This window comes from Zonotrichia leucophrys, chromosome 2 (genome assembly GCF_028769735.1).
Source record: "Zonotrichia leucophrys gambelii isolate GWCS_2022_RI chromosome 2, RI_Zleu_2.0, whole genome shotgun sequence".
In the NCBI taxonomy this organism is placed as follows: Eukaryota; Metazoa; Chordata; class Aves; order Passeriformes; family Passerellidae; genus Zonotrichia; species Zonotrichia leucophrys.
The window spans coordinates 27,972,483-27,985,742 of NC_088171.1; the positions used below are offsets into that span (position 1 = coordinate 27,972,483).

General features: G+C 34.9%; 1 protein-coding gene across 6 annotated transcripts in view; it reads left to right on the top strand.

Annotated features, from left to right (window-relative positions):
- Window positions 1-13,260, top strand: part of PHF14 (PHD finger protein 14) — a 161,168-nt gene that overhangs the window by 22,506 nt on the left and 125,402 nt on the right. For all 6 annotated transcript variants that reach the window (XM_064704394.1, XM_064704396.1, XM_064704395.1 and 3 more), the window contains 3 exons: window positions 4,413-4,572; window positions 10,028-10,139; window positions 12,338-12,475. In XM_064704394.1, coding sequence (XP_064560464.1) covers window positions 4,413-4,572; window positions 10,028-10,139; window positions 12,338-12,475 — 410 coding nt within the window. The remainder of the gene's footprint in view (window positions 1-4,412; window positions 4,573-10,027; window positions 10,140-12,337; window positions 12,476-13,260) is intronic.

A 13,260-nucleotide genomic window follows, 5' to 3' on the forward strand; every position in this document is an offset into this window, starting at 1 on the left:
AACGAGAAAAAAAATGATTCGTACTGAATTTGTATAGTTGCTTTTCAGAATTTTTACTTCTGTATGAAGATAATTGTCATTTCTTTTTATAAAAGTCTTCTTTAGACACCAATCTGTCATTTTGGATAAACGCATTTGTGCTAAGATCTTGTAATAACAGGACACCTCCAACTGTGTTGTCAGTTTTTTTGACATCTTGATTGCAGTGTGTCTGAAGATGTCTGGCACACATCGTAGCATGTGCCACAAGTGTAGGTAGCATGCTTGCCAGTTGTTGTCCTTGGGTTAGTTGCTGTGAGTTAAATGAGAAAAGTTCTAAATTTTTTGAGCAGTTTCTTTTCCATCTCCTATTTTTGTTTCTTACTGTACTTTGATGTGTATGTCAGAAACTAAAAATTCTCTTGCTGAAAGCGAGTGTAGTTGCCATATGCTCTACAGTGTAGTAAAACATTTCTGCATTTTAATTTTGCCCCTTACTGTGGTCTGCTGCTGTCTGGTATAAAAATCCATTTTTCAAAATCACATACTTTAGTACTCTCCATTTACTAAATAAAAATATTGTTCTGAATTTATGATGCGTGAAATTATTAATGTATTTATTTTGTACTGTTGGTCCAATTAAAATTTGAATGAAACATATTTTGAATACTGTGATCTCACAACATTTAATTCTGCAAACGTAGGGTTTACCACAGAGTTTGTGTTTCAGAGTATATCTAGATGTAGTTGGTGCATATCCTCCTTGGCAAAAAAATTACCTTCCCAGAGAAACAGAGGACCAGCTGCAGCCACAAAAAGAACTAGGTCTCTATTTCTGTTTCTCTCAGTGGTATAAATTTCAGAACAATTGTTTTATTTAATGGTATTGTTTTGGAGTGTGTGCAATTTCTTTTTATTGACAATCACATGAAAATATAAGCTATTGGCAGAGTAAAATGACATCAAAATTAGGGAATAAAAAGGTCTGTTTTCTGTATCTAATGACATACATTCAACAGACAACTTGGCTGTAATTGTAATATATAGATGGCATTAATGGAACTGTAGTAAGTGGTGTGAAAATTTTACCTTCTTGAATTTCATGTGTTTGAATTCATAGGTTAGTATTACACTAAACTGGTTTTACTGTTTAGTGTTAATGGTGTTCAAAGAGGTGTCAGAAATGGATTTACGATACAGAAATCTAAGAGTATGCAGGCATGAGGATTTATTGAACTTAAGTTCAAAAGGAGCTTGTAGGGGTGTTCTGCAGATCCAGACTTCAGAATTTTTGTGAATGTTAAGGAAAGGCAGCATGCATTTTAAGCAAAGTTTTTAAAAGTTACTTCATTTTCTTCAGCATATTTTCCAGTCAAAGGGGCAGCTGGTTGACTTAATGCCACATAGGTCAGAGGTGCAGTGATAATACTCGGAACCAGAAATGTCCTTTACAGATTCTGTATCCTTCCCCCTGTTGTGCTTTCAGGCCTTAAGTAGTCACACTGTGTGTACAATTGGCTTACTTTTAGAGGGAGCCTAGAGATTGCCTCCTGATTATTTTACTAAGCAAGCTCTTGGGTTGCTTTCTGTTCCAACACCAGCAATTCCCAATAATTCATTCAGAATCATTGGATTGATCAATTTTAAATTGATCTTCAGTATAGGATGGAATGATTTACCAAGTAGCAGCTTTGTATTTGCATATCTATGCATTTTGAAGTCATGAAAATAATATTTTTTAAAATTTTTGTTAATAGGAACAAAATAATTTTTCCAGCATGGCAAAATAAGGCAGGTAGTAAGTTGAACCTTTGTTGTACTCAGCATTTTAAGGATTCTAAAATGATAAATTTAATTTATATTTATATTCATGATTTATTTAGACTTTAGAGTATACTGAAATTGGCTCTTATTAGAAGTCACTCAAAAACAATTTGTGAAACCTAGTTTCAGAGCCAACAAGGTTTTGTTTTGCAGGTTTTGTATTGTTTGATTCAGCAGCTTTATTTGGCAGCATGCACCAGGTCAGCAACAGTCTTACAGGCTAGATTTCCTTTCCTTCAGCTTTGTGGTGGACCAGATTGTTTTGATGTTTTTATCAGCAATGACTAATGGTAATCTAGTTTGTTTTCTCCAGCTAAAGAACACCCCTTTTAGTTGTAGCAATGCGGTGTTTAGCTTTTACTAAATGCCAGGTAGGTAAAAGAGTAAATGTCTCCTTATCTGTCAGAGATCTAAAACTCTTTAAAGCTGACACTAAGATTTATATACAAATTGGGGCAAAAAAATTTGGTTAAAAAGATGGACTTTTTTTTCCCCCCCACTTTAAAAAATGAAATATGTTTATATTGTTATAGAAATAATGTTTAATGCTAGCACATGTGATAAGGATCTAAATAATTGCAGCACATTTATGTCATTTTCTAGGAGGAAGGATAAAAACGATCAGGTATAAATGACTGATAAGTATTATAAAGCAACCATTTCAGAATGAAGGTAAGACAGTTTGGGGAGGTCATCATTCTAATTTTAGTAGACTGATGGCACTTAGGCTAGAAAAGCAAATCTAACTACTGTCAATTGGTGAAGAAGCATCAGCGTTTGAAAGAAACTGATTTTATTTTGCCATGTGGATTGAGGACAGAATTGCTTCATCTGTAATGTTAAGAAATTTTTAGTGAGTACTTTTAAGAAAATGTTAAAATGTTTTGAAGTCTAAAGGAATTACTAATAGGTTCATTAGCTCTATGATATCAATGGACCATGTGTTTGTACATTAGTGTTATTGCTGAAAAGGAGATTTGCTGGCATCTATTCCAAATTGTGTTATTAGAATTAAAAAAAATACTTGGTGAAATGTTGCTTTAAGCTGATACCACATTATAAGGAAGATGGAGTGACTCTATGCATGAGCTATATGATCTTGTATATCCCTAATGAAATTTGTCTGTGAATGCACTTCTGCGCATGACTTGGCCTTTCATTCTAGGACACTTTTTATTATGAAAAGAAACATTCTGTCATCTTATTTTAATTCTTATTGATGAGGCTCATCCTGTAATGGAAGACTATGTTTCTTAAGTGGTTCCTGCAGTGTTGCTTATTTCCTGAATGTGGTTGCAGTATATTATGCAGACCTCTGTTTCTGTTGCAAGGGGAGTTGGAACACTGTTGCTATTTTATTACAGCCAGTGGGTAATGAAACAAAGAAAAAATCATGTTGCTATTTAATTGCACAATTGAGTAATTTTTCTGCTTTGAAAGCACAAATTTTGACTTGATTGCTGCATTTGATAAATAGCTGAATGTAATTTTTTAGTAAAGTCTTCACTGTGTTTTAAGTGTTGACAATTAGGTATTTTTTCTCTTATTGAATAGCAGCTAAATGTTCAAAATGTGGGATATGAAAAAACAGTTTTGTGGTGATTAGCTTTAGTATCTTTTTGTCATTTGTAGTAGTACTAATGCAACTTTTGCACTTGTGCAAAATTTAAGTAACAAATCACTTTACAGAATCTGTTTTCCTAAATTTGTGGTAATTGAGCATGCAGAGGTGCCTAAGCAGTCATGAAGAATACCCTAGTTGTACTGAAGAGGAATGGAGAAAGTGAATGATTGAACATAGCTATAATTTAAAACCAGGTATAAATGAGAGTGCTTAAAAAAATATATATATTTCATCAATCACCATTGTGGTGTCTCAGAATTGCAAGTTTGTACTCCACAAACTATACTCTGGTTTTGAAGTTGCACAAGGGGTCTTAAGGTCAGTTCTACAATTCATAAAGTAGGTAAATAGTCTTTATTTCATGTGTATATTCTTTTGTAGTTGATTTACATGCTGAATGCAAAGTGGAAAAGTGGAATGTATATTTTTGACTGGATTCTACTGACATAATGAACCTCTAGAAGAAAATCCAAGCACTCTTCCTTCCCTCCAAAAAATGTTCATTTTCAGGGAGAAGAGCTTGTTGCTTTTTTATTGAAATATATTTCTTTACTCAAAAAATGCATTGAGTTTTTTAAAAATCTTTAGTTGCTTCAAGACTTGTTTTCTTACTTTTCTTCCTAATGGATATTCTGTAAGAACACAAAGTGTAGCTAGAAGAATAAAGTGAAACAATCTTCTTTCTTCTTGTTTTTTTAGTTGTAATCTAATACAGTCATATAAAGCAGGTGTCTTTTTAATGTAAAGGAAAATGTAAAATTTTTAATGTAAAGTAAAATGTAAAATCACTTTAAAATGTAAATTTTGCTCTAACCATAACAATTTCAAAAGCAATTGTAAACTTTCTTGAGTATCTCAGTATTTCTCTTGAATTGTTCCCCCGAATCTGTATATGTGTATGTTTCCCTCTGAAGTTATAAGTGGCAAGTGGCTGCTTCTGCAATTGTCTCTTCTTGTATTGATCTTCCATTTGTCCTGTGTGTAGGTTGCTATGGGGTTGATGGAGAGAGTGACTCTATCATGAGTTCAGCTTCAGAAAATTCCACAGAGCCTTGGTTTTGTGATGCGTGCAAATGTGGTGTCACACCTAGCTGTGAATTGTGTCCCAACCAGGATGGCATCTTCAAGGAGACTGATGCAGGCAGGTAAGACTGAATAAATGATGTTTTGAATTTGGTGTCATCTAACCCTTAAAAGATTGAGTTTTTTCCTATACCTTGTAGAGACTCTGCTCATCCTACTTTCAAGTAGGATGTAAATGGGAGAAAAACTGCATGTCTTTATTTTAGTAGAGCAAAGGACTGGATCACTAATGCCAGGCAATGAGAAAAAGTAGCATAGCAAAATTATATTGAGGATGTGCTAAAGGTATTCAGACAGATCTTGTATATTATGATTATTTAAAATTATAAAGATTTTATTCTTGATTTTCAAGAATATTCTTTACTTCTTTTTAGGATTGAATTCATGTCTAATTTGAGAATAAGCAGATTAATTCTCATGATATCTTCAGTTCCTGTCACATTTGAAAATAAGATATACATATTAATGATAACTAATTATCTGTACTAAAGGCAAAAGCTGCATTATCAGTGCTGGCTGATTTATGCTTAGTGTTGCTTGGTTTTGCTGCATGGTTTCATGGGTGTGGGTTTTTAGGTTTTTTTTTTTTTTTTTTTTTTTTGTTTTTTTGTTTTTGGTTTGCTTTGGTTGGTTTTTTTCAATAGACCATGAAAATTAAGATTTTTTTTTCCAAACACTTTATGGTTGTATAAATTGTGTGTGTGGGGTAAAAAGCAAGGTTTTCAGGTGCTGGGCTTTTCATAAGCTTATAAAAATAAAACGTTACACAAATGAGTCAAGGTTTGTAGTGAAAAATTTTGAACCTTGGAGGTATTAGTGCTTTTTTAATGCTTTTAAAAAAGCAATAAAAAAGGTTTTAGGGTTCAGATCCTTGTTTCTGGTCTGTAGTAGGTTCAAGAATGTATGTGCATCTTCCTTATAGAGCCTTTACACAACTAAGCAAATTGTGCTTTTCCAGTTGTTTTCTGTTTTGATAATAATGCTTCTGTAGGCAAGAAAATTACTCTTAAAGACTATAAGTCAATTGTGTAACAGGAAATGTGAGACTTGATATCACCTGGCAAATTTTATTTCAGCCTTTTTATTCCTGTATTCTACAAACAATTTAAGCCCTATAAATATAGCTTTCCATGCTATCCTAGTAAAAATTATAAGTCAGCATTTTAATAATTGCCTAATTTTTTTCTTGTGAAGGGGTGGTATGCTTTTAGTTAACCTGAAATATTTTCTTTGTTACATTGGTTGTCTGTGCAGAAGCACTTGCCTGCCTTGGTGACAGTGGGCGTTATCACAATATTTTATTATTGTTATTGTATCTTTATTTGTTAGATAATATGATATTGCTATCCTGGATAAGTTTATTCTCCCAGAGGAAAAGGTTATCTACTAGAAAAAAACAAATATAATTTGCTAATTACTAGTTGAAATGTGAAAATTCCTGTGCTCTCTTTTTATTATTTATTTATAAATTTGGATTCTCAAGGGTAGGGAGGCACTATAGACTAGGGGTAGGGTCTTGGGGCAGTGTCTATTATGCTTCCATTATACTCAGTTAACTGTAATCCAATTCAGTGCTATTCTTGATGTGTTAGCAGGAAGGCACTGCTGAGTATCAGATTCCTTTACCTCACCATTGCTCTTCATCCCCTTACCACCTTTTAAACATAAATTCTCCATAAGCATCAGTGCTCAAAATAACACAAACCAAACCTAGTCAGTTTCTCTTAATAATTGAATTGGAATAATTTCTGTCTTTTTACATGAAAGATGAAGAATTAGAATAATGAGGTGCTTAATTTCTCAGCAGAAGTCTTTTCACATTAATCTCTCAGTTTCACAAGTATAAATGTGAATGTATGAAATTTTACTTCTCAAAATGCTATTATCCAAAAATATAAATTCTGTCCTTGTTTCAGTGTGGAGTTTTTCTTCCTTCCTAATCAACATCTGTCATCATTGCTCCAAGCTAAATGGATGGTAAAGTAACAAGGAAGATTATTCTTCTTTGATTACCCAATTTGTCTTAATTACAAGCTTCTAAAACATGTGCAGCTAAATAAATGAGCAGGAAAATATTTAGAACTGGTATTAAAAGCAGCTGAAGCTGCTTCAGCTGTGAACTTGACTGACTTGTGTATGTTTTTTATTAAAGATTCAGGTCTGAGTTCACATATAGGTGGTTAAAGAAATGAGGCACTTGTGTGCCAATCACACAGAAATGGCAGTTTAAATCTGTAGTGCTGCAATACTTGGGTGACATGTACTAAAACATTTTGAGAAGGTCAGTATGAAGCAAGCAGCCAGCTGTTGGGTTTATCATAGATAAACTCCTACAGAGTGCAGCAGCATTAAATACACCAGTGGAGCATGAAAAAACTGTGCAAATTAAATTGAGAAAGCAGCTGCTTGTAGATGTGTATCTTTATATTGAACTTCAGAGAGTATGTTTAGTAGACTGTATTAAAACTTACTATCAAAAATCTCCAACCAGAACCTTGGATTTTTGTTAAGAATAATAATTGTGGGAGATATAGAACTTCTGTTTATAAAGATTTATTCTGTATTACACACCTTAATTTAAAGGAAGAGTATAGAAAAGAAGCTGTACAGAATTCAGATGTTCTTATTTACAAACAAGAAGTCTATTTATCTCAAGGTGCAGGTCTCATTCTGTGTGTTATATTTTGCTTTTTTTTAAAAATTTCCTTTTAAAAGCAAGTACAATATGCTCATGCCAATGAGGTATTTATTTTAGTAAATCATAATGTTTACCAAAATGTGCCTTTAAGCACATACATATGCATTTTTTAGTAGAGGAACATTTCATAAAAGTATGGTGGTGATTTAGGCCAAGCTGTTGCCCCTCCTGGATACAGCATGGAAGGGCAAAGGTGGTACCTGGTGCTCCATTGCTCCCCTGCAGGGATAGGTTGTGCCCCCACTGGTTTTCTGGGGAGTCAGACAGAAGATGTACTTTTTATCTACTAATGAGAAGAATCTGATATTTTACATGTAACATATTAAGTTAGAGGTTTGTGCTGGCATGCTGGAGTGTTTCTGCTGTAATAAAACCACTGATAAGGTTTTCTCCCTTTCTGAGCAGCAAGAAGTTTGGCAGAACACTTGAGTGTCTCAGCTTGTTCTCTGGCAGCTAGCAGGCTGCCATATTTGTACTAGATTGTTTAAACACAAGGTTGTAACTCATCTTTAAGTTTTTTTTGCTTCTTCCTATGGTAACAGTGCTGTGACCAAATAATTTTGTGGATGTGAAGAACAATAGTAAAATTTGTGGAGGCAAAACAATGCAGTTCTTGCATATAAATGTGTATTTGGGATATACAAATAATATATAATATTATATAATATAATTCTAATTGTTTTAAGTTTATATGTTTTAAGGCAGTTTACTACTTAGCATCCCAGATGTGAGTGATTTAACCACAGGATAAATACTTGTTTTTAAATACACAAGTAAAAAGAATCTTGTCAGATATGACACAGTGGATCAGTCAATGTTGAGGCTTGTTAGATTTCCTGGGAAATTTCTTACAGAGTGAAGCAATTTAATGGCTTTTAAATAGTTTCTTACTGTTACTGGGTTTTTCTGTTATCCAGTTAATATCTTGGACTGTTTTGGGGGAAAATGGTAAGTAAAGTCTATTCACCAGTTTTGTGCATTGAAAGATCATAGTTTTCTTTTGTAAAGACAGAAATATAAATGTATTTTTGAGCTTGCTACTGAACCTTTCACGTTTTGCTTTTTTTGGAATTTCTGATGGGATATGTGATTCATAAATAACATGAAAATTAATTAATCTGAGTGTGATAAAGTCCAGCATTGTAGGTCTAAGGGTCATTGATGAGAAGTGTGCTGCTTAGGGCTACATGGAGCTCCTGAATTGTATAACCGTAAACTTCAGTATTTCTCTCCTCTGTAAACAGCTAGTTAATAACAGTTGCTGTTTTACGTGCACTTGAACCCAGGATGTTATTGCTGAATAATTCAGTATAACTGAATTTTTTAAATTGACATACAAATGAAAGAGGAGGGAGAAGAGATAGGCTGAACAGTGGTAGAAGATTGGGAAAAAGAGCACAGCAGCATGGGTGCAGATTTTAGCAGGTGTTAACAGTTCTGTACTGAATCCCTGTAAGAGAGACAAGGGAAGAAGTGTTTCTCACATCATCATGAGTCTTCTTGAATACAGGGAGTAGATTCTATTATTTGATTAGAACAGAAGAGAGTTTTAGTCTTCACTAGTGTTACATTTACTGTTAAACAGTAATGACTGGGAAGATTGTAAAGTGCTGAATTAACACACTTGCTGAGGCTATTTCAGCTCAGTTATGTCTGAAGTCTCTAGTTGTATTATATATCATGTGGGACTTTATAGGTTCAGAGTGTTAGCTACAATGTCTACAATTGAAAGGCCATTTTCTTGCATATCTTAAAATAACAAAAAAATAGCAATCTTGACTGTCTATTACAGTTTTTTCCCACCTGATGCAATGAGTAGCAAATACTTCCTGAATTTTGATAAAACAGTAAGATTATTTGCAGTAGTTTGTCTCAGTTAATTTGAGTCACGCATGCTGTGCAGAACAGATTTTGAGTTTGTCGCTAACTGATGGTTTGTGACAGTAGGAGCTGCATCTTTCAGAAAGTGTTCATTACAAAAACAATGGAAGAAGAAGACTAAGAGGAAAATTTGTCTTCTGCTGCAAGGCTATTTTTGAGTAGCTGAGAGCTTCAGGAGGTAAAGAAGATGCCTGTCAAGAGCAGTCTTGAGGCTAAGTCTTTACCATTGTGTGGCATTTGATTACTATACTCTGAGGTCCAGATTCATTTTCTGCCACTCAGGGCTGAAGATTTAGACCTCCTACTCCCTAGTTTTTTATGGCCAGTGAAAAAGGGAACAACTAAGTCCGTTTATCTGAATTTCAGCTAGGCCTTTCTGTTATACTACTCAGATGTGTTTATTCCTGAATGCAAGTCTTCTCGATGTTGCTTAAAACTAGTTTGTTTTGGTGAAACTAACAAGTGCAACAAACAGTGAAAAGTGTATTCTAAGTGCTTTATGGCTATATGCTCAGAGCTTTGTGTTGCTGTGACTACCTGTATAATTTTCTTTGTTCCCTTCCTACCCCCTGCCACATTATGGAAATATCTGCCTTAGCTTTGTAAGTAATATCAAAATCTTAATACACCTTTCATGTTCCTTGAAAAGTTTGTGGAGCCTTGGGAGAGCCATCAGAATGTAAAGGTGGTGGTAGCCCAGCCCTTGATCGAGACAGGCAGAGCAATCCCAATGCCTTTGAGAGGCCTTACTCCATGGTTCATTGTCTGAGCTCCTGAATTCCAAATAGGCACTCCATCCCTGCTTTTAATCTACTTTCCTTCAAGTGTTTCAGCTAGCATCTGCAACATTTACAAAGCACTTTGAAATCTGAAAATGGTGAGTATAATATAGGATCAAAATGTTGGTAACAGTAACCTAATTTTGTCCGCTGTTTTAGGTGGGTCCACATTGTTTGTGCCCTCTATGTTCCAGGAGTGGCATTTGGAGATATTGACAAGCTGAGGCCAGTAACACTAACAGAAATGAATTATTCCAAGTATGGTGCAAAGGTAAGTTTAGAAGAGATGTAGTGGCAAAAGTAGCTATATTTTATGTTTTTGCATGTAATAGAATAAAATGCATCTTCCCAACTTTATTTTTCTTTTTTTGTAGCAATTTTGTAGTGTGGTTAAGGACTAAAAATGAGATAAAGTTTATTAAATGGTTGTTATACCTACAGCCTACCTGCTCTTCCCTCCATCTTTTTATCTGTTCCATTCTCCATAATTTCTGTCACTGTTTTTGCCCAGTTTCCCTGATTTTTTACAGAGGTGCTAATTTCTTTTAAAGTCAGTGGCAGATTGACAAAATGTGAATGGAAAGCGAGGAGGATTCGTAAGATGAGAAGTGGGAGGTTAAGTTGGTTAAGAAAGGGGCAGATGTACTTCAGTAAGAATGACTTTAGAGTTTATATGTAAGCCAGTATGCATACAACAGGCTATTCCAAAGCAGTGTTTACCAAAATCCACAGCAACACAGGACCCTCAACTTGAACTGATACATGGTTCTAAAGTTAAAATTGTTTTACATGTAAATGTTTTCAGTCCAGATCAAAAGAAGTAATGAGCAAGCCATACAGAAAATCATTGTGGTGGGCAGAGGACATCACTCCTTAGTTTGCTAAATACTGTTTGTCTGGCTAATGGAGACAGTGTGGAGACGCCATGTCTATCAGGCCAATGTGAGGAAATGTGGTTGGTTCTGAGTCTGCAGCTCTAAAGCTTCATTTCTGCCAAGTCACTTTTGTTTTCTTGATTTTTTTCTACTTGTTAAATAGAATACTAAATGAAAATATGTAGTGCAGCTTTAAAAATGGATACAATATATAAAATAGACTAAAACAGTTTGGATTGCCCGTGTACAATGCATCTGTATCAGGAGCCTGGGCCTGCTGAGGCATTTAGCTTTGTTTAGAAATGTTTGTAAAAGGTTGGGGCAAGCGTGCCAGACTCTGCAAATTGTTGTTGAAATGAATGATACTCTTTTTCTTTAATAAGTGATGTATAAGATCAGGGAAAAGAATTTGGGCATCATGTCTTGCTGTGAATAAGGTGAAAGTGACCTGTACAGGTGAAGAAGACTCATTACTGTTGGAAAGCTGTAAATCTTGTTTGCTATATTAAGTGTGGAAGTTACAGCTCATTTTGCTACATTCTTCCTTCAAAACCAGCATAATATAATAGGTTTTCTCATTTAATTTCTTATCTGTTAGATGTTGCAGCTGCACAGCTAAAGGGTGCCTTTCTGGTATAGCATATGTGATGTTTTGAGATTCTTCAGTCACTGAGTTTTCCTTACCATTCCATTCTGTTGTTTAACTTTCTGCATGGAGATATTTTCTCTAGGTTATAGACAGCTTTGCTCTCTATTCAGCAAGTAGAAGTCTAGGAAATGCATGCCTGTATAATTTTAGATCATCTTTATGGACCGGATAGCAGCACTGCTCAAGCAGGGCATGTTCCCATTTCCTGCTTATCTGCTCATTTCTCTAGATTGCTGGCACAGGGATTTGGTCAGAAATTGTGGAGAAAGACACCGAGGAATTGATCTGACTGAAAAACAAGTTAATTGTTTTTTTCCAGGTTGCATTTGGGGATGTCAGTTGGTTGTTTTTCAAGTGACTGTGCCTAGAATGCACATATCTGAAGCCACGCTTGCTTAATTAAGTGAATCACATCCATCCTTACTGATATTTATGATTTTTGAGTATTTTTTTCTGCACTGTCACTTGTTTACATCTCTGTCATTGCTTATCAAAGGACATGTACATAATTATCTATGGTTTCCAGTCATTCAGAGCCCTGCTCTTTTATTTTTGTTTGTCCTCAGAACTCATGGAACATTTGCTGAGGAGTGGTGGTTTTTCTATACCATGGTTATACAACTAATTGTGCTTGAATTGCTTTGATGGTATTTTGTTGTTTTGTTGAAGGGGCATGCAATACATGCAGGTTAATATAAAAATTCATCCAACATGCTGTTTAGATTATTTAAGCACTTTACCATTGTTGAGAATGAAATTAATAGTGGGAGTTGAGAAAGCAGAAAGCTTTAAGTAGTGTCAGCTGTTGGGAGCATACTTGGTTTCTGTACCACACAGGAGTCACCTACCAGTTTAGTTTTTTCTATATATGACGTAAATTATCAAATATTAGGCAAAGTGCACCTGAAAAATTTACTGTGGCCTTTTCCATTCTTCTTTATGAAGGAGTGCAGCTTTTGTGAAGATCCTCGTTTTGCCAGAACTGGTGTTTGCATTAGTTGTGATGCTGGGATGTGCAGAGCTTATTTCCATGTGACCTGTGCTCAGAAGGAAGGCCTCCTCTCAGAAGCAGCAGCAGAAGAGGTAGGTATGGAAAGGATAGAATAAAAGATCTCTATTTAAAGTTTATGGAGATGACCTGAAATGGTAACTGTTTTGTTCACAGATCCTGAACAAAGTTTTTAAGTAGGTAACAAGTGAGGGAGTAAGGGAACTGCACAGGGAGAGCCCTCCAACTTGTCCACTCTGAGCATTTTTTGAAACAGCCTGGAAAAAAAGGACAGAGAAGGTTAACACAGAGGTTGGCTTAACAGACTGTCAGTCAATACAGATAGGCATTCTATTTCCTGGACTTCACATCAGGTGACATACTTACCTAGCTGTTTGTGTCATGCAGTAATCTCTGTTTCATACCAAATAGGAAACTTGAGAAATTAAAAACATTTCTGATGCCACTTTTTCATGCATGTTTTTTAGTATTTACTTCAATTTTAGTACATAGATATGACTTTCCTTGTTGTAACATTAATCTTTGGAATCAGAATAAAAAGCAAGTATTTATAACCTCCTGATAACTTCTTAATGTCTTTTCTTAACGTTTTTTTCCCTGTAATATGATCTAAAGCAATTCAGATTAGAAGTTCCTGCTTCCTCCTGCATTTTTATGGTATAAGTACTTTTAGGTTGTCCAGTTGCATCCTGATATGTATCATTTGGATTAAGCCTGTCATGTTCATAGCATCACAATTTCCTTTTTTGCCTTAGGAAGTGGCACAGGTAACACAAAAACAAGCATTACTTTCACTGTTGATATTGACACTTCTGTTTCTGAAAACAGTGGACCACTAAGGAATTCATGAAGAAATCAC